Raw genomic sequence first — 21,350 nt, forward strand, 5'->3', positions numbered from 1 at the left:
GTTGATAATGTCAATTCAAATTCTTGGATACAGATTCGGAAACCATTGAAGCTTTTTCAATCGGAAGGCTTTTTACTTGAAATGAGATTAATTCAACAAAATAATATATAAAAAAAAATAGTGAAAATCTCAAAAAGTCGTTATTACAAAAGTTATTACAAATTTTTATTTAAATCAGCTTTAAAGCTCGCATTTGGTCTTAAAGTTCTGTTCAAAAACTAGCTATTGGAATACTTTAAAGAAATGTGAATCTTATAGAACATAAAATCTATCTATCTACGCAATGAAAATAATCTTCCTTAAAGCTTCCAAGTGCTTTTAAAGCTCTTCGCAAATTAAACTTTAAATTAATTAAGCTTAAAGTTGACAAATGCTGAAAAAACCTTTTCTTGGCTCTCTTAAAGCTATACTTACCCCTGCGCAATTAATATACTATTTTTATGGGGATAACGATTTTTTATTTTGTCGCAAAAATATAATAAATAAATAGTATTATGAACGTAAAACTAACCGCACAAGTCACACAAACACTTAGAATTGCACTAGATTACGTAGTTAAATAAACTAGAAATGATCCACTTAATGATAGCTATGTGGGGTAGGGACTACAGCTAGGAGCGCGCCCAGGACCAGGCGCTGCCATAGGAAATGAGGATTAATGATTGGCCAGAGACTACAGACAACCGTTGGCTTTCGCAAGACATTGACTATGTACGGCAAATCGACCAGAGACGCTCGATCTTGAACTTAACTTAACCTAGATCTCAGATAGCAACTAAATATGGTCTTAGCCTAATTGGACAACTGCTGCTGGCTCTCGCCCTCGGGCACAACATGCTCGTGTTCGGCCTTTGGCTGCGGCGACTGTTCCACCTCATCGAGTTGTGCTTGCGCATTCTTTGCCTGCTCCAGGCGACGCGAGACGCCCTCCATGGACTCGCGCAGCGTGTCAATGTCAACGGCATTTTCATCCTTGTCGCCGTCTTGGTCGCCCTTCTGGTTGTTGTACTTGGAGAAATAGGTGAGAGACTTCATCAGCTGATAGCTTTTCGAGATGGGTATATTCGAATCGTAGACGCTGGTGCTCGAGCTGCAGTCGACATAGAACCACCAATTGCACTTCAGTATGGTCTGATCGAAGAGCGTATTCTCCGGGCACAGGAACGACTTACGCACCATGCCGTCGTCCGTAAGAGCACACACATGAAAAACCTGATAGTAAGTAAAAATGATTAGTGATCTGGCGGAGATCGGTGTGCATCATTAGTGACTCACCATGCAGCCCAGGTCCGTATCCGCGTAGAGGCCCGGAAAATGCTTTTGCCTGGCGCAGGAGAAGCTCGTGGGGGGCAAATCCACTTTCGACTTGAAGTTGTCATCGAAGTTCTTGTCATAGCCCACCGGATAGTACTCCTTGGGTGCATTCATGACCTGTCCGCCAAAGCTTTATTAGAATCTTGCATCATTCGTTGCATTAAACCTACCTTGGATACTTTGTGCTCCGCCAGTTGCCTGGGCCTTGGTGTCGTTGTTGTTGTCGTTGTCGTTGTTGTCTTCACGGTGGATGTGCGCATAAATTCTTGACGCAGCTTGGATGCCAGCATGGCGCGATGCTCCGCCTTCAGCTGCTGCTCTCGCACATAGATGGCATGTTTTATGGTCTCGACTGTGACATTGGCCGCCGCGGCGAGCTCCTCAACGGTCACGTCCTTCAAATCAAACTTGGGCTCCTCGAACTGCAAGTAATTGGGATGCTTGGCGAGTGTGCGCTGCTCCGGCAGCGCCACATCCTCCTTGCCCACATTGGCAATGCGTGCAATGGACTCGGGCATGGCCTGGAAAACGGGCACTGCCACCGGCTGCGAGAGGATCGGCTGCGCTACCATCGGATTGTCCGCATGGAAAGTGCGATTGGAGTGCTAAAAAAAGTGCGACAAGTCAAGTTAACCCAAGAGCTATATGGACTTTATGCTCACCGGTTTCACATGGCTTTCCACCAGTTTGTTGTTGACACTAACTCGTGGCTGCGTCGTGTCCACGGCTAAGCGACGCTGGGCGCCCACCGGCGACGTGGCCAATGGCTCGTTGGCCGTGGCCTTTTGTGGTATAGGCCGGAAGGCAGGCACGCCCAAGGGCAGTGGGCGTGCCTCTGTCATAAGCTGTGCCTGCTGCTGGGCTTGACTCTTGGCCACCGCCTGCTGCAGCAACTGCAGATTATAGGGTCCGGGTCCGGTGGAGCGTGAACTAATGCGTTTGTCCGGCAAAGCATGCTGCACTGGTGCACTGGCCTGCATAAATGTGGTTGCAGCAAACAGTAATCGTTCGAATCGTAGCAAAACTTACCTCCTGCTGCCGCGCAGAGGGCAGCACACCCACCAATTCTGGTGCTCCGTTCCTGTAGCTTATAGCGCGCCTGCGATCACTTTCCACGTTGCCCAGCGATTCTTTGAAGCCCAACTCATCGCCGACACTGAGACCTGGAAGCACACAAGTGGGATTAGGCTGGCTCTCAACTGCGAAGTCGTGACGCTCCATCAATCAACCAAATCGTTCATTTAAATCAGATTTTGTCTTTATCCCTTGCTTTGCATTATATTTACAGATAAAAATTGTATTAGGGTTAGACAATGGTCAATGGTCAATGATCAATGATCAATGCTAATGCTACGGATATTGAACCGCAGCTGCGTCTCTCTTGCTCCACTCTAAACTCGTCGGCTTGGCATTGGCATTGGCATTAATTCATTGATGACTTAAATGCTGCAAATTATTTGTTTTTGCTCGATTAGCTCCACTTGATTAATATCTATATACACTTAATGCTTGTATGTACAACTTACTATTAAAACCGGGCAGATAGTTAAAGTTTGAGCAAGGATTTTAGAATAGAAAGTTGTTTAATTTTCGTGTTTTTCTTTTTGAATTTACCTAAACCGAAATGCGCCTTGACGCCACCCAAATTTCGAACACGAAACAGTCCAGACTTTTTGAAGTTACAATCGAGGGTGAAACCAAAATCGGACATAAAAACGCACGTCCCGCAAGCCAATCCTATAAATAAATAGAAAAAGCATACACAGAATAGGATAGTTTTTCAATATAATACACAGGTACACTTAGTTAGTATATAAAGCGTGGGATTAGCGAGTTTATGGGAAATATATGTTGTATAAAATTTAAGTAAATAATATTTCTATGTTGATTAATATCTGTAAATTTAAGCACCAGTACCATACAAAGTTACATACAAATGAAATCGTGCTTTCATAATAAAATTCATTTGGGTTGGGCCCCAACACAATCCAATTGAAAAGATCTCGGCACAGGCCGTGAATGCCCGTGGCACAGTTTTCGCAAAGGTTTCAACAAATAAACGACAACTCTAATGCGTATACAAACATATGGAAATATATCTTTCAATCTTACAAAGATGCCCCGCATCGAATTCAAATCGCGTTGGCCGAAATTTTGATTGATGTATCTCTCATATCAAAGGGTAAAAACCCACAGTTGCTGCCTTCATATATATCAAGGTGTTAAATTGAACAAAAGGCTTTGAACATTTTAAGATTATGTGCACTGAGGCGGAAACCTTTTAAATGTTTTTCTTAATTTGCAATTAGAGAGTGAAATATATTAACCGGTCGCCGAGATCAGATGCCAAGGGGCCACAGCTCCGACATATGCTGCTTGGCTAATGATGCCGTGACCGGGGCAATTACGACATAAGCCCAAAGAACCCAATTACCTAAGTGCTTTAGTAATAAGTATTTGAACATAACTTCCTAGTGCAAAAGCCAAGAACGACATGTCAAAGATAAAATACTCTTAAGGTCTGGCAAATATGTGTGGAAAATAGCGAAGCTCAGAGTTCAACACATCTTAAAAAACACACATGTTTTTTTTAAGACAAAAGCTTATGATTCTATAGAGCTATATACACTTCTTAAATACCTTAAAACTCAATCTTGGATCTAACATTCTAGATAACATATACAGATATATGTTATAGTGTCTCGATCTGGCAGATTTCGTACATATGTGTGAATTTTATTTTTATGTCGGGCTTACAATAAAAAACGTAGTAAGCACTTAAATACTTATGTATATGCTAGAGGCACTTTAAACACTGTGTGTGTTTGTGTGCGTGTGTGTGTGAGAGAGTTCGTGTATGTGTGTGTGTGCATATATTGAGCCTAAATGACTGTTAGCTAATCTACAAAAGCAACAACAAGTGAACCAAATTGCAACGTCTTGGGTTCAAATTAAATTGTTAGCATGTCAAGTGGGACATGAAATATGCACCGAGCTCTGAGTGGATTCTTACAAAATGCCCATGATAGCATACCCCAAGCCTGACAAAAACATATAGCAGAGTATAGTTATGGACCATAGCTAATCTGTGCATTAGATATGCGCACTTGAAGTCTGAACTGTTTGCCCAAGCATCGATAACATACTTGAAACGATGCGAGTGCACACATCCAATTAATGGAGCTGTTGCCACGGGCCAATTAATTGGCTGTTGGTCTTGTGTTAATAGCTTAACTCAGCCGGTTAGCCAGTCTCTCAGCCATTGGTTCAAGGAAAATGGAGCGTGCTTTAATAACAATGCGCACTTTGGCATCAGCAAGGCCCGATTTTTCGTTTAGATTAACGAGTATTTGCGGTTCAGTTGGGGTTACAGACTTGTGGCTAGGTGCCATTAATGCTATGTAAGCCACCAAATGGGGAGTCAACATGACAAGGCAGCATTAGCATCTTCAAATCTTAATTATGCTTAGAATAACTAGCATTTTTCAAGAAACGTCTAAGTAAAACAATAGATTTCTACGGCCTTTTTAAATTTTGAAATTATGTTAGGCGTTAATTGCTCAAATACAAAGAGACAACGACTTTATGGTACTCAGAATGTGAAGGATAGCCAGATTGAAGGTAAACACGCTTTACTTAAACATTGCCTAAGCGTAATTTCAGCTAAAGTTAGTTAGTATTAGTAGTTAGTGCTCGACCAGAAGATACTCTCAAGTAAATTGACACATATTCATATTGGCAGGCAAGCTTGATACTTGAATGCCTTCAAATATTCAAAATACGCTTGAAATGAAATTTAAATGAAATTTTAAAATATGTGTTTGACAAATGTGAAGACTCTTTATGTAACTAAATCGGTAGGCAACCAGGTATGTATTTTCAATTTAAAAAAAAATGTTGCCATTAAAATTGTCTGAATACCACGAAGCCCCTTAAGTCCGGTTTATAAGCCGGGCTAAACCCATGACTAATATTTTGAACTTTCCACCTCAAAGCGCGAAAGATCGGCATATTGAGGATAAGGGATCGAACTCCGTGCAAAAGGAAGACAACATTTTTGTTTATTTTAATAAATGATTAGCAAATTTAAGATTTTTTCAGCAAATTGCTTAGGTTTTCAGAGCAACAGCCACCCAATTTAAAACGTAGCTTCTATTAAAAAATCTTTATGTCACTTACTTTTTTTCTTTTGTGCAATTGGGGCAAGATAATTGGTATGAAGTAAAATAATATGAGAATAGAGAGCAGTACTGCGGCCTTAAAAATTCCTGAAGCTAGATTTGAAAACAGAATTTGAATAAAAACATTTGAGCTGGTCCTCAAGTAAAGGCCGTCCTCTATATGGGCGCTTATAAATTTGCATTGCCATTAAATGCAAAAAAGAAAAATAAAAAACAAGACAACGACTTTCATTCAAACTCTCTTGCAGTACTTCACTAATATAAATGTAGTTTAGTCAATCGTAATTGCACTTTTGTCCAGATTTACATTAACCATGCGCCGCGTGGGCCACGCTTTGAGCGAGCAGCAATTTTAATGACCCGCCCGAAATGGGCAGAGGAACTTAAACACAGACAAACCTGTTAATAGAGACATTAAAATAGATTGGCTTGGGGCGAAATTGACAACGGCAGGCCAGATAAGGACGGCCAGAGTTCAGGCGGAACAATTAACCATGGCCAAAAACATAAATATTAGTATTGCAATTTGTGGCGAAAAAAAAACAAAAAAAAAAACTTTAAGAAAACTGAAAACAAATTTTTGTGCAGTGCTCAAAATTGTTTACGCAGAGGAAGAGCAATAGCCGGCAAATAGACCGGCGCACTGTCAGAGACAATGCCAACAACAACAAGCACTAAAACAACCACAACAACAACAACAATAACAAACAACGTTAACGCAGTTAGTCAGAGGCCGCTTTCACCCGTCATCATCTCGTGCGCGTCTGTATGAAATGTTAGTGGTTCGAGCTTATGACTTGTGTCGCTGAAGCCGCCGCCACGCCAAGCAAATAGAAATTGAAACCGAAACTGAACAAATAATGAGGCATAAATATGCAGTCGGTAATGCCGATGTCAGCATATATGCCACTGACCGACGCACGAGCCACAAAACTAGCCGAAGTCGGACGGGCGGGCGGGCGATGTTTTAGTTACTTTCCGTTTCAGCGATGCTGCGTACTTTTCCCCAGTAGCCTTCTTCGGACCGTCCCAACTCACATCCAGTTAGCACCTGGACGCGAAAGTGGGTCAACAACAGCAGCAACAACAACAACAACAACAACAAATTGATATTAATTGCTGCGTCTTGTCTTTGGCATTAATTCAATCTGATGATCTCTGGGCCGCACAGATATAATGCAAATATCTTGTATAAATTATGCGGAACATCTGTTGATTATATGAGCCTGAGCATTTCGGTACAACAAAATCAGCAGTAAGTGTTTCTTGTTGTTGCCTGCCTGCCAAAGCCTTAACCTCTAAATGCCGTTTGCTGGTTTCCCTTTTAGCGAACTCATTTTTATATATACGTGTTTTATTTTTGTTCAGCGCCCAAATTCAGTTTGCATTGTTAGCCAGCTGCTTTTTTATGTTCAATATTTTGTTCATTGTCAGGCCGAGAGCATTGTTCAAACTGGATGTCGCATTTAAAATGACCAACGCACAGCATTCCATAGGCCAAAAAAATTTAAATGTTAACTTGGCTAAGGCCCGAAAATAAAACGAACATAAAAGGAAACAACTTTGAATTGAAATAAACGATTTAAAGCTTCTCCGAAAATCTATGAGAATTCCCTTCCCTTTCAGATAGATGCATGCCTAGACAATAAGCAACAAAACTTTGACCTCGCCAGCGTATAAGTTTTCAATTTCCCACAAGATTTTTTAGATTCCATCAAACTGTTAACCGAATGCATGGCTGATCATTTGCATGGCATGTGGGGTAAAACCTTTAACCATATCTCTGGGATCTTAAAAGTTACTAAACGATAGTAGACACTACGTAGGAGCAATCTGGCTAAGTTGACCTTGTCCCCATGCCATGGCTCAGGTGCTAGACCAGTGCGTGAATTGGGCCAAGTATCTCAGACAGACAAGTGTCAAATTAGAAACCAGCCCAAACAATACTCAAACAAACATACAACAGCAGCAACAACGTCGTGACAACGTATCTGTGTAAAGTGCTGGCTGCCAATCTGCATGCTAATTCGTTTTGTCAGTTAATTATGTTAATTGAACGATGGACTTGACAGTGAGTGATAGGGCCCCAAAAACAAAAACACCCAACAAAATGTTTGGCCACTTCAAGATCTTTCAAAAATGTCGAATTAAATTGCAATTTGAGCGCCGCTTGTTGCATGTCTTGTGTGTGCGTGTGTGTGAGTGTGTGTGTGTGTGTGTGGCCGATAGGCAAGAAACAATAAAAAAAACCAAAGTAAATATTTATTTTGGCATGCCGAACTTTCAATGCACTTTCTCTAATTACGAAGAAAGAAGGAATTTGTAAATAAAATTAACTTATTTTTCAAATAACATAAAAACAATAAAATAATTTATTCTAAACAAAATAATTTATCAACATTAAATTAAACAAAAATTAAAAATATAATTAATCATATATTAGTTAAGCAATTATTATTTTTTATTTTTATACTTTTTTATTACAGTTCTTAAGTAAGAAAATTATAATGCCAAATATAATCTATATATTTTGGTTATGATAGTCTCCAGACTAAGTTTTGGCAACAATCTGAACTAACTATTAAAAACTGTTCCAAGCTTGATGGGAAAAGTGCGTAACTCTTGTGTTAGGGTAATAAAAATGTCAAGCGACAATAACAAAAGGTAACAAAGACGCCCAGAAGCGATGCAGCCCGGGGTGAACAAAATGAGTCTGCAACGAGACGACGACTCGCTGATGGAATCAGAGACACAGCCAGAGACGGAGACGGAGACACATTCGGATTCGCCGGAGCTGGAGTTGGAGTCGGCGTGCGTGACCTTTGAAGGTCTTACGTGAGCGCGCGGGTTGCGTGAGCGGGCCAAAGTAGCCGCAACTCCACAAGAGACACACTAACATAGTAAACTATGGCAGAGCCAGACAATAGTCACCGCATGCTGTTTATGTATGTGGACTATTTGTATTGTTGGCTGTGGCTGTGTGGATGTGGATGTGCTTCGGTTGACTCTTGCATGATGCTGCCAGCGAAGCGCTGTGAAGATGCGATAATTATGCTATAATTTATTGTTAATTGTGAACAAAGTGCGACGAGCGGAAGGGAATTGCGGGCATGTTGATTAGCTCACATGCCTAAAACGAGGCAAACAGTGAAAATATGCCACAAATTTGCAAGTGAAATCAAATAATGAAGCAATCAAGAAATCAAGTACAAGTACATACTCGTATACCAAATGCACTGAAGGACGGTTCTCCATGTGTCTGTGCAGTGGGCACAGCCGCGCCTTTCACTTTGCAAATTGCTCACTTAGTCACTTAGGACAGCATATTTTTTTTTTGCTTCTTTCTTTTTTTCATCTTTTTCTTGTAATGCTGAGATCCATCAATATGACAATGCAATTTTCAAGTTTCTTTTTTCCTGTTTGACTCGGGCTTGCAAGGGCTGTGCAGCTCTCTTGACTGCCGTTTGGACTTGGGAGCCCGGCAAAGTAATTAGGAAACGAGACAAAACGAACACGTCGGAGATTCAATGCCCTTCTAGTCACCTGACTTAAAGGCGCTTTTTTGATTAAACGTTTCAATTGGTGCCACATGAGCCAAATATAAGCCTTGATACAGCTTTGCAAATATATCAAAAATCTATTAAGGCTCTTAAATGCCTCTTTTGCACAAGATATTTAACCAAAACCTAAATATATTCATTCAATATTAAAAAGCAGCTCCAAAGGCCATAAAGAACTCAAATTTGATTAGTAATGAGCATCTTAAGGTCGACAAACAAACTTTTGATAACACAAAATTTGACTCGCACTTTCCATCCAAGAGAAGTGGATTTTGCGAAAAGTGTAAGCTTCGAACTTCTACAAAGTACCATGATGTTTATCATGCCGGGCGAATAAGCAGGGCTACTGAAGATTGCCATGCTAATCAAGAATATATATAGATTTCATGGGATCAGCGGCTACTCCCACCAAGCGTTACACTTTACATGACAAAATAATAATACCCTCTGTATGAGTATAAAAACCTAAATGCTAATTGCTATTTGAAAGTTATTTGAAATATGTCTGTCACACTGGGCGTATGCGCATTATTGGTTACTTAGACTCATTTGGGTTTGGCTCAAGTGTCTCCTCAGGCAACAAAAAACCACTTCATTTGCAATAATATCGAATGCTGTCAGCCCTTTAGCCGGCTGTGTCAGGTTTTTGTTGTGTTATCTTAGCTAAGAAGTTGCATAAAGCGGTCTGCCAAAATGTGGGTTATATAAAAACTAAGCGAGAAGCTAAGAGAGGGGGAGAGAAATAGAGAGAGAGAGAGAGAGAGAGCAGCGATGCCAAAGCGCTGCGTCATTGATCACAAGACAAAAGACTGAGACTGGTCAGCCAAACACATAAAAAAAAGGGAAACAAACTTAAAGTCGGCTTGAGACGCATCTCAAAAAACTGATTGGCTTCAAATTGATGAATCACTATGCTCGATTGCCTACCGGAGCTTTATGAAGCCATCAACATGCCCTTTGAGCTGAGCATTAGGCCACACACATGTAACCGCTACACGGCAGCGATCATTGTGCAACCTGGGCGTAGTTCGGCCAAATGATTCAGCAGACGCGCAACTGAGTCAAGCTGCAGTCTTCGCATTCCAAGCCAAATAGTCCATGCCCCGAAACAAAAATGGAAATGCAAATGAAGCGCGCGGTTTATGCAGATTTATTTACGCTTCTCTTTCCGTATCAAAGAGAACCGCAGAGCCACGTTAACTGGCCATTAACACCGAATGGCTTTTGGTCTATGACTGATGCGCTCTACATGCTCATCTTGAAGCTGAACTTGACCGATTTTCTGTTGGCTGGGCGTATGCTAGACAGAATGCCCATAACACTTGTCTGGCCGTCAATTTCGAGGCAGTGCCTAGCGATTTGGCACTTGACTAAAATCAAATTATGTGTGTTGATATGTTACACTTCAGGCAAAAGCTGTTCGGGCCAAATTGCAGTGCGAAGGTTAAACAAAATTAATTTGTGTTTCAATTTGCATGCGAATTGATTTATATGGCCAAGCGAAACGATAACACCTGCTAAATTGCGGCCATGGATGAAAACTAATGACTAAACACTCTTCTACCACAACAAGCACTCTTCATCCAAGTTCAGCTTCAAGTTGCCTCCGAAGTTATTCTCCAGAATTACATGTGTGCGATTTAAATGAGATACTAGCCAAATCTATCAGTTTCAGGCTCGTTAGTCGACACAAAGAACGAAAAGCCTTTAGCATATATTATCTATATTCTTGCAAGTCACAGCATTAACACAAGCAAAAACAAAATATCAAGTTGTGTTTTCTTGTGAGTTGCATTAGCAAGGCTTTAAATGCTCAAGCTCGTTTGCATTGAGAAACCACAAAGCTGAAATATTAACCATACCCAAAACACACAGAAGCTAGCCAAATAATCGGGCTAAACGCGAGCGGCACACGAAAATTGCAAACTGAAAAACACAGTGTCAAGGATGCGCGAATATGCAATACCCTGTACTAAATGACGCTTTTATACTTATGATGCAAGCTGACATTCATGACTCAAGATCTTTATATCTAAGTTGGTCACTAATGTAAGCAGATTAAAATTAGCCAAAATCTAAAACTATTCTGAGTTCTTAGAGATATTCATGAATACATATATCAACTTTGCTGCTTCTATTTTGTAAAGTTCGAGAACTGCAGGAAAAAGTCTTTAGTCAGTTGAGCCCAGCTCTACTGTCTACTTATTAAAATCCCAGAATGCTAAGCTACCCTTCTAGATAGCTGCAGGGTATAACAAGAAACTATCGAAAAACTGCAGCAACAGTCTTAAAGTAAATGGTTGAATATGCTCGTAGAAGAAGTCAATTGTTGTTTTGCTTGCGTTTCACTTATTTCTGTTGTTATGAATCGCGCTTTTGGCGCGCTTTTCTAAGCACTGCCCAGCTGCACAAGGCAGGTGACTTGAATTGAATTTGCTGCTCATCTCAATTGCAAATGAATGCAAGCCACTTAAATTAAGTCCATGCATAACCTGTTCTATTACGTTGGGCACATATCAAATCAGAGAGCCGCTTTTTATGCCATCAGCCGGTCTTCTGTGCGGTGCACACATCACTTAACTGTGATGCAAAAGAATTTTTATTATTTTTTTTGGGTTAACAACCGAAATGTGCGGTAGTCTCTGTTGTAAGCAATTTAATAACTTTTTTTTTGTCATGCGTGACAAGGCAGCGGAAACGAAAGACTTAGGGCACAAACTTGATTTGTTGTAAGCAAAACAATTTGAATAGCATAATTAGCTAAAAATATGTAATGCAAACTGATGTTATGTTTAATGCGATTATGTTTTATTATTATGAATTATTTATTATTATTATTATTATTACATTGCCCACACATGTTAATATATGTATGTATGTTAGCTGAACCAACACCGAGTAGAAATACTTTTGGCAAACGTGATAAGTCTATATCTGTATCAATATATCAATATGCTACATATTTTACTCACTTGCCGCCTGCATGATCAGAAATCCAATAACGAAAAAATTCATTTTCTCAACTATTTCCAGCGCTTTATTTTGATTGTGTGTAATTCGTTGGGGGGAAACGTCGTTTATATGTTAGCTTCGTTTTAGTTTAGCTGCCAATTTCCCAGTTGAACAAAAACACTCACGCACTCACACACTGAAAAACTTTAAGCATAAACAATGTTTTTTATATTTTGTTGCTTGCCATGAAAATGGAAAATAAACGTTTATTTTGATGTAGGCACGCGCAGTATAAAATGGCTAAATGCACGACTCGTGCTGCCGGAGATGCGGCCCGACTCGGAAGTTGTTGCTTTAATTAAATTTAATGAAGCTATTACATCTATATATTATATCTTTTTTCCAGCTGCCTGCTAAGAAAACCAAATAGATATCAGATTAACAATTGTTGTGGCCAAATACAAAATAAAAAAAAAATGCGCGTAAATTGAAAAACCGGTAAACAGAAACGCAAATGAGCTGGGCAAACACTCTCTCTTTCCGTTTAAAGTAAAAGTGAAGAGACTCAGACTCAGATGCCAATGTCGATTAAAGCCAAATAAAAAAAAAAAAAAACAAAAAACAAAAAACGTCGCGTGGGCATTTCCAACAACATAGGCATTTACAATAACAATAAAATGATGACTATATCCATAGATATTTTTAATCATAATCATGTTTAAGCTAAATGCCAGTTTGTTTAAAACAAATCATTGAAGCGTCTTGTTTCATATTTTCAGCGTAACGGGCCAAACACTTTCCAAACAGTTTGCTCGGCCGCCTGGTTGATTTCTTGGCTCTCGCGCCATAATTTTCGTGGCTGTCGCAGGTTGTTTTCGTTGCTATTGCGGCCACGCCCCCCCAAAAAATGTCGGCACGTTTAGACGCCTACTGTCACAAGAAAACAGAAACAACAACACAAAACAGGCAACTGGCGGCGGTTCTGCGTTTAAAACTTGTAAAGATAAAAATCATAGGTAAAAGTTGTTTGCGATACGTTTTTATTTAATTCCTTTGTCTGTTATTTGTGTTTCAATTTTGTTCGGTTTCATTTAAATTAGCACAATTATTGCTATTATTGCTCCAATAGGTTAGCAAATTTACACATTTTGTTTTTGGAAGCATAAACAATTATTAATCTATTCACAAAAAATGCATTGGCCTCGACTCGGCCAATATAAACGAATATGTATTTCACTTTTTCACATTGGCACGCATTCTGATTGTTTGTTGTTGTTTCTTAAATCAAACATATACATAAATATATTAAGCTTGTATTCGTGCTTGCAATTGTTGTCTAGAGCGTGGCTCCTTTACCGATTAACATATGCGATTGCGACTCGAATGGTGTCTGAATGCGCGATTTACAAAACTTGTTACTTCGACAAGCGGCCAACGACTGAAAACTGAATATGATTCAGAAATTGTGGCTAACCAATCCACCCAGCCCCGAGTTGGCTGGCCTCTTTGGTCTTCTGGCTCGGTTTCGAAAGCGACGACTTCGCGCATGCGTGAGTGTTGCGAGTGTCTGTCTCTCTCATATGGGCATGTGGCATCCGACACTTTGCAACACTGGCACAAGCTGCCATTTTCAAAAGGAAAAACTTGGTTGATAAGTGATTAAGTTTTTGTTATTTATCTTGATTAGCTTAGTTAAAATTCTTAGTTTCTTTATTAAATTAAATGTATTTTGTCTTTCATTAGATTATATTGCAATCAGAGCTTATCATATTTAACAAGGTATTTCCCTCGAGTCAACCTAAATGTACTCTATCCCTTTTGATTTGTCACAGCTTATTACCATGACCGATTGCAATTTCATTGCGATTTCCTAAAACGATGTTTTTAACTTAAAACTATTTGTTATTCCTCGTTCTACAGAGATATTCTACGACTATACAACACAGATCTAAGCTCTTCGGGAATATCAAATGAATTTAATAAGAATAATCATATTTCTAGCCTCAATAAGCTTGAATTTGTTCAAAGCAAATGCCATTGAGAATCTTATAAGACAAAAATCATATGCAGCATCGACAGAAGTCTTAAAAAGACTTTTGGACGTTGAGGAAATGCTAGAAAAGAACTTGGCTAGCTACGTGGAAGAGCTTAAATGGAAACTCGACCTAATTCAACAGTAAATAATGCACTGTCTTAACTATTTTGTTGTATTTTCTGTATATGCACCTTTTCAGAGCACTCAGAAAATTTCGTGCCGAGGCGATCAGAATGAATTTATATTTTAAAACTTATTTGAGCAATCCTCTAAAGAGTTTTGCGCTCATACGCCATCAGCAACAGGATTGGCAGAAATGGGCGCTATTCATGAGTGAAACAATTGGAAAAGGTAGTAAATGATTAATTGTCATAGCTCTGCTAAATATTTACTTATTCATTCAGAACATTTGGCATATGCGCATGAAATGCGCTCAGAACTACCCACAGCTTTCGATCTTCAGGAGGCCAGTCGCAGTATCGAGCTCCTAATTACGTATTATGAACTGAATCCCAACGAATTGGCAAGCGGCAAGCTATTAGGATATTCCCAGCCAGGGTTTGTGTCTTTATGCTCTTAGTGGAACACCTGTCAAAGTTTATCTACTTTCAGAGCTGCTTTATCGGCAATGGATTGTTACGCCTTGGGAATGTTCAACTATTTCCAGAAGGAATATACGAAAGCTGAAATTTGGTTAAATGCCTCGCTTTTGAAATACGACTCAAGTCAAGAGGCCAAGTACAGTATCTTCATTAATGAAAAAAGCATCCATAAGTGGTTGGGTATCCTTTCGATTAAACGCAGGGAGAACTCTTTAGGAATGTGGCATATAAACCAAGCAAAAACTGAACACTACGACGGAATTTTGGAAGAGCACATTACAATGGCGACCCTAAAGGAACACTGTGCCGCCAGTTTGCAACGACCCAGCCATCTGCATTGTCGCTATAACAATTGGACAACGCCGTTTCTTCGCATTGCACCACTCAAAATGGAGGAGCTCAGCATCGATCCTTTCGTGGTGCTCTATCACAATGTCATTTACGATAGCGAAATTGAGTGGTTCCTAACCCAAAGCTTTGATTATACGCCCGCTTTGTTGGATTATGGAGGATTTTCAGCGCATCGCAGCGGCAAGAACGTTTTCATTGAATTGGAAAAGGGCGAGCTAGTTAAGACTATCGAAATGCGAGTGACAGACATGTCTGGCTTGAGCATGGAAGGATCCGACGATCTATCTTTGATCAACTACGGCATCGGTGGTCACTATATTCCCCACCACGACTCATTTTCAGAAGAGGTATTTACATATGATTTCCAAGCAGTTAATTTCACCGATTTTTTTTGCAGGAAAATAAAACGGAAGATCGCATAGCTACAGCATTGTTTTACGTAAGTCCGTTTGATTTTCATTAAAACTGAACAAAAAGTCTGGAGGTTTTTCAATATTATAGTTGAGTGACGTTGAACTGGGAGGTGCCACAACATTTCCCTTACTGAATCTGACAATCTCGCCCGAGAAAGGAACTGCTGTTCTGTGGCACAATTTGAAAGATTCCGGCACGCCCCATCCAAAAACGGTTCACGCCGCATGTCCTGTCATTGTTGGCTCTAAGTATGGTGAGTGCTCTGAAATTTGATTAGTTTCCCCAATTGAAAATTACCATCTTTTAGTGATGACTAAATGGATTTATAACATGGATCAGATATTTAGAAGACCTTGCCAGGCGAATTCTTTGAACAGTTAAAGGGATGCAATTGCATTGGTTCGCGTATAGAATAAAAAAAGCGAAAGTTATTTATTATCACGCAAAGTGTTCGCTAAAATCTATAGATTCCACAACTAACTGGAACTAACGGTGGCCCTGGTGAGGCGATACTTTTGCACGGCATAAAGAGCCCCCTCCTCCGAGGTTAGCTGCGCGATAAATTTTTCCTGCAGGAAACTATTTGTCACCGCGTTTAGGTTGTCCTGAACGAATGTAAAATGCAATACGGCATTGGGCACACAATTGAGCTCCAGAAGCGTTTCGTCCGCTGGCAAAATCTTCTTTGGCGGTATGGTGAACAGGTGAAATTTTTCGCTGGGATTGGCAAGAAATCCACGTACAAACTCTTCCACCCTGCCAAGCGGTTCGTGTGGCTTAAAAATTCCCTGTAGCACATGGCGATCGGGAAACTGTATGCGTAGCACGCAATCCTTGTATTGATTCAGCTTCGCAAGCATGGCCTTTTGACGTTCTAATTCACGCAGATTGGAAGTGAGCAGCGGCGCATCCTCGTTGCCCGCCGCAGTGCGCTTCAGATCCCGTAGCACCATTTTCAAGTCGTTGACTGTCAAGTCGAAAAACGAATCGGGCAGATCGTCGTTATGCCTGTTGGCCGCATCCAGTGAGAACAGTACAGCGTTACGTGGCCCAATAACGTTTACCACTGGCGGTGCTTTACCGGTATTTTCATCGGCATCCTCATCGTATTGCTCCTCGTCGTTGCGGTGATGAAGTAAGTAGCCCGAGCCACTGCCCCAGTCATATTTGGCCTGCTCAGGCTCGCTCTTTTGCACATTTGTGCCGGAAGGAACTCCTGCTGCTGCGGCCGTAGGGCTGTTTTCATCAGAGGCTGAGCGCTTGAGCGATTTCAACATATCGTTGGTAAGCGCAAAGCCACCTCCACCGCTGCCGGAACCACCCATGGCCGAGCGCGAGGTGCTGGGCTGTTCGTCGTACTCGTCCGCTAATTTGGCTTTCGTCTCTGCCGGCTTGTAGACATTGGCCTGCCTTTTAAGCTCCTCCGGCTTCTTGTCGATCAACCGCATCATGGCGCGTCCCTCTAGTATGCCCAGCGATTTTAATGTCGTTTGACGCATTTGCTCCTCACCAATCACCTCGCTACGCATGTAAATGATAACCGGACTTTCGTAGGCTTCCACTTGGATACTAAATAGCTCTTGCACTATTTGCCAGACGGTGCTGCTTGGCGGAAACTCGCCTTGCTCACGGGATCCGTCAATTAGTTGAATGCATACGACAACGTTGCTCAACGGCCGCCGCTTTTCCGTAGGCTCCATTTCCAGCACACAGTTGTTGGGCAGGCCGCTAAAGCGAAACTGCTGCGCCAGACTGACATCCTTGTTGTGGAATTTGAGGCAATGTTCCTCGCTGTCATAGCCATGCTTTGCGCTCGCCGTCTCCAGTACCTCCAGCAAGGTCATGTCTGGCCTTACGTTGACATTTTGTCGACGACCATTGGGCAACAGGACAGTGACGCGCTTATCCATGACTTAATCCCAGTGGAGACGCTTTCAATGAAGCCCTATTATGAGCAACAATTGTACATATATGAAAATTTCAAAGTAACCAAATACCCACAGCCGCTTCAGTTAAGCTACAAATTCACCTTAAAACTTTACACTTGCAGGCGACGCTATACAAAGCTTGAATTATAAAATCTTATTAATTGTGTATTGTTGGCTAAATTTTGCCGGTCACCATTGGATTTGTATCGAATTGTTGCCAATAGGTTCGATAGCCCAACTAAATAAGCGAACCAGATTCAGTTCATCTAGTTCGTTACATAAACCAGTTACTTGCCAATATTTACCTGCCAACTTAATTAGTTTTACTTGCTGATTTGAATAATTATACATATATGTTTTTTAAAATTGTGTTAATTGCTTCTTTATAGGGAAAAAAAAACAAGTGCGTGCTAATTTAAATTGTTGAACTGCCAACTGCTTTCAAACTATCAACAAGAAGAAGAGCCAACCATACCATGAACAGCTGTTTATGCTATCGATTATTGTATTGACTATCGACAGCCTCCACAAATGATCGTCGTGCAAGTTGCCGTCTCTTAAAACAGGTGTCGTTCACATTGATTGTGTGCGGTGGACTTGTGATAAGACTGCTCGCAATAAATAATTGTTTTTATTCATTATTTACATTAAACAACACAAAAATGTATACAAGACTATTGCAGCATTTTGGTCACAGTGTAAGGTAATAATGGCAGGAATATTTTAAATTATTGTGCGCTATTTCAACTGTAGTCAACTGTTACATAAACGTTTTTATCTTCGCCAGGTGCATGGCCACAAAAGCCACACCAAAGGTCCAACCGATCAACAAAATTCTAATATCCAATCGCGGCGAAATAGCGTGTCGCGTTATCAGAACAGCCCGCAAACTTGGCGTTCGTACTGTGGCTGTCTATTCGGATCCCGATGAGCACAGCCTGCACACCGAGTTGGCCGACGAAGCGTATCGCGTTGGCGAGGCGGCGTCGTATTTGCGCGGCGAGCGCATCCTGGAGATTGCCAAAAAGTCGGGTGCCCAAGCGATTCATCCTGGTTACGGCTTTCTTTCCGAGTCGGTAGAGTTTGCTGAGCTATGCCAGAAAGAAGGTGTCATATTCATGGGGCCACCCAGCTCCGCCATACGCGACATGGGCATCAAGAGCACCAGCAAGGCCATCATGGCAGCTGCCGGAGTGCCCATCATCAATGGCTATCATGGCGACGATCAGTCGGATGCCTGCCTGCAGGCAGAGGCTGCCGTTATTGGGTTTCCCCTTATGATCAAGGCAGTGCGAGGTGGTGGCGGTAAAGGCATGAGAATTGCTGAGAAACCCGAAGATTTTCTCACAGCATTGAACTCGGCACGCACCGAGTCCCTGAAAGCCTTTGGAGATAGTTCTGTGCTGCTCGAGCGCTACGTGCGCTCACCCCGTCACGTAGAGGTGCAGGTATTTGCCGATCAGTACGGTGATGCTGTCTATCTGTGGGAGCGCGATTGTTCCGTCCAGCGGCGTCATCAGAAAATCATCGAAGAGGCACCAGCGGTGAGTGGAAATCTTGCAATAAAAGTAATTCCAGCATGTATGAATTGTTTTCCTATTTTTAGCCAGGTTTATCAGAGGAACTGCGTCGTGAATTGGGCGAAGCTGCCGTACGCGCCGCCAAGGCTGTGGGCTATGTTGGCGCCGGCACTGTCGAATTTATACTAGACAAAGAGGATCTATCGTTTCACTTTATGGAGATGAACACACGTCTGCAGGTTGAGCATCCCATATCGGAGATGATAACCGGCACCGATCTCGTCGAGTGGCAAATTCGCATTGCCGCTGGCGAGCCACTACCACTGACCCAGGAGCAGATCACGCGCCGTGGTCACGCCTTCGAGGCACGCATCTATGCAGAGAATCCTCGCGGCGGCTTTTTGCCAGGCGCCGGACCGCTGCGATACTTGAGTACGCCAAAGCCCAATGCCGACGTGCGTGTAGAGACGGGAGTGCGAGAGGGTGATGAGGTATCTGTACACTACGATCCCATGATTGCCAAATTGGTTGTGTGGGGCGAGAATCGCACGCAGGCGCTAAACTCGCTGATTGCGCGTTTGGGTGAATATCATGTGAGTAGTTTATACGATTTTGGATTGGTTTTCTTGCCTAACTCTTATATTACCTTAGATTTCTGGGCTAGAGACAAACATTAACTTTCTCATTGACCTGGCCTCGCACCCGGAGTTCCAGCTAGCCAATGTACACACCGGCTTCATCGATCAACACTTTGATACACTCTTTCCGCCAATTGTAGTCAAGGAGCAGCAACTGAGCCAAGCCGCTCTTTCGCTGATCTTCAATGAGCTACAGGCTGCCGGCAGCAATGCCAGCAGCAATCAGGATCCCTTTGCTGCAGCCGCAAATGTACGTCTCAATTACGCGCTAATTCGCAGCTACAATTTGAAGGCACATGACAAAGGTATGCAAATGGTTTCATAGACACCAAAACCTGCTGCTCAGCTGCTACCTCTAATTCTAAATTTAGTTTATGCTGTGGACGTTAAGTATGATAATGGGAATATTGAAATTCGCGTCGATGGCGGTGTTTGGCAAGTGGTTAAGGCCGAACGTGTGCAGGATGACGGACGCTTGAAAATACGTGCCAATATTGATAACAATATATCCACCTACAATGCTAACATTGATGGAGCAAATGTAACGCTGTTCCTAGAGGTAAGAGACTGCGTAAGCAACAAGTTGATCTTGCGAACTTAATCCTACTAATTATAGAGCGGCAAATTGGACTTCGAGCTAGTGCAGCCAAAATTCCTAAGCGCTCAGGCTGATCAGCTTGGTAGCAGCGGTTCCCGAGTAGTGGCACCCATGCCTGGCGTTTTAGAGAAGATACTGGTCAAACCTGGCGACATAGTCAAAAAGGGCGACAGTCTAGCTGTGCTTATAGGTATGTTGAGAGTGATATTTGCTTTAAATTTACTCTCTAATCTGCATTTACAACGCTAGCTATGAAAATGGAGCACATTCTGAAAGCACCAAAGGATGCCACTATTAAATTAATTGGCGGCGCCGTAGGCGACAACATGGCCAAGGGTGCTGCAGTCATAACATTCGTTGATGAGGACGCCAACTGATGAAGAAAATTGATTTGGTTTGCCTGGGCATACCAGGAAATTGTTGCATTTATGCGTAGAATTTGACTTGTTGCATTTATTTCTGTGCTTTTGAATCGATTCTTAAGCAGTTTTTAGCTTTACCCACGTGCATTTATTAGATTTAAGCGTAAATATTTCCATCTAATGGATCATTGTTGTAACTAATCCCGTGACAGTAAAAATAATGGGTGTTTCTTTTATAAAGTATAAACTTTCTATTGCATTTGCCATAGCGAATCAATCGCTCAGCTAATAAATATTGCCATATACAAAACATTATTAGTTAGAAAAAATTTAGTTTTCATTTATTGCGTTTTTTTTTTCCTATTTGTTTGTTTAATTTATGCCATATGCGTGTCTCTTATTGCATACAGTTCACAGATTACATATGTAAAATATGTAAATTAAAATAGATTAACAATTTGTATATTTCAGTTTGTTTATCGAATTGATCTATTGCTTGTTTTGTTCGTTGTTGTGGTTTATAAAACAAATTATGAGAAAAAGTGATTAAAGCATTATTTGCTTACTTTTCGCGTTTATTTTGCAACTTAAAACATAATAATTTAATAAATGTTTAACAAATTTCACTTAATACAAAAAACACTAAATAATTAAAAATATATATATATATACTTAGTATAAACATAATCAAGTTTATTTTACGATCTCTTTTTTTTTTTCTTAGTCCACATTTATCTATCAACTCTGGCGTTTTATACTGTTTTGTTTTCGTTTTTGATTTCGCATCCAATTCCAGTTAAAAATTGAATATTATTTTTGAAACGCCTTTCAGAAGCGACACTTGTGGCATGATGAGTACTGAAGATGCAATTTGGTTTTGCTTGCCTTAATCGAA

The 21,350-nt window shown here is 41.1% G+C and overlaps 4 protein-coding genes across 6 annotated transcripts; 2 read left to right on the forward strand and 2 right to left on the reverse strand.

Annotated features, from left to right (window-relative positions):
• Positions 1-425: 425 nt before the first annotated feature.
• mtg (mind the gap) lies at positions 426-13,517 on the reverse strand. 2 transcript variants are annotated; one of them, XM_032439525.2, is made up of 8 exons: positions 13,364-13,517; positions 12,028-12,211; positions 2,929-3,051; positions 2,344-2,477; positions 1,977-2,288; positions 1,485-1,919; positions 1,276-1,431; positions 426-1,212 (listed from the first exon to the last, which is right to left on the reverse strand). In XM_032439525.2, the coding sequence occupies exons 2-8, from the start codon at positions 12,068-12,070 to the stop codon at positions 793-795; spliced, it is 1,623 nt and encodes a 540-aa protein (XP_032295416.1). In that variant the 5' UTR covers positions 12,071-12,211; positions 13,364-13,517; the 3' UTR covers positions 426-792. The 2 variants fall into 2 exon arrangements, with proteins under 2 accessions (XP_032295416.1, XP_070062982.1); XM_070206881.1 differs by lacking the exon at positions 2,929-3,051.
• Positions 13,518-13,955: 438 nt separating this feature from the next.
• Positions 13,956-15,840, forward strand: LOC6631274 (prolyl 4-hydroxylase subunit alpha-2). Its single transcript, XM_002054022.4, has 7 exons — positions 13,956-14,183; positions 14,242-14,393; positions 14,447-14,600; positions 14,655-15,342; positions 15,393-15,434; positions 15,497-15,662; positions 15,717-15,840. Exons 1-7 carry the CDS (start codon positions 13,978-13,980, stop codon positions 15,788-15,790), a joined length of 1,482 nt encoding a protein of 493 aa, XP_002054058.3. The 5' UTR covers positions 13,956-13,977; the 3' UTR covers positions 15,791-15,840.
• On the reverse strand, positions 15,801-17,751 carry LOC6631273 (tether containing UBX domain for GLUT4). Of its 2 annotated transcripts, none has more exons than XM_015172101.3 (2): positions 17,411-17,751; positions 15,801-17,354 (listed from the first exon to the last, which is right to left on the reverse strand). In XM_015172101.3, exon 2 carries the CDS (start codon positions 17,317-17,319, stop codon positions 15,886-15,888), a length of 1,434 nt encoding a protein of 477 aa, XP_015027587.1. In that variant the 5' UTR covers positions 17,320-17,354; positions 17,411-17,751; the 3' UTR covers positions 15,801-15,885. The 2 variants fall into 2 exon arrangements, with proteins under 2 accessions (XP_015027587.1, XP_002054057.1); XM_002054021.4 differs by having other exon boundaries at positions 17,439-17,585.
• Positions 17,752-17,883: 132 nt separating this feature from the next.
• Positions 17,884-20,765, forward strand: Mccc1 (Methylcrotonoyl-CoA carboxylase 1). Its single transcript, XM_002054020.4, has 7 exons — positions 17,884-18,040; positions 18,125-18,881; positions 18,944-19,450; positions 19,509-19,800; positions 19,867-20,054; positions 20,112-20,283; positions 20,343-20,765. The coding sequence occupies exons 1-7, from the start codon at positions 18,000-18,002 to the stop codon at positions 20,468-20,470; spliced, it is 2,085 nt and encodes a 694-aa protein (XP_002054056.1). The 5' UTR covers positions 17,884-17,999; the 3' UTR covers positions 20,471-20,765.
• The last annotated feature ends 585 nt before the right edge of the window (positions 20,766-21,350 follow it).

Source organism: Drosophila virilis, chromosome 2 (assembly GCF_030788295.1).
Source record: "Drosophila virilis strain 15010-1051.87 chromosome 2, Dvir_AGI_RSII-ME, whole genome shotgun sequence".
NCBI lineage: Eukaryota > Metazoa > Arthropoda > Insecta > Diptera > Drosophilidae > Drosophila > Drosophila virilis.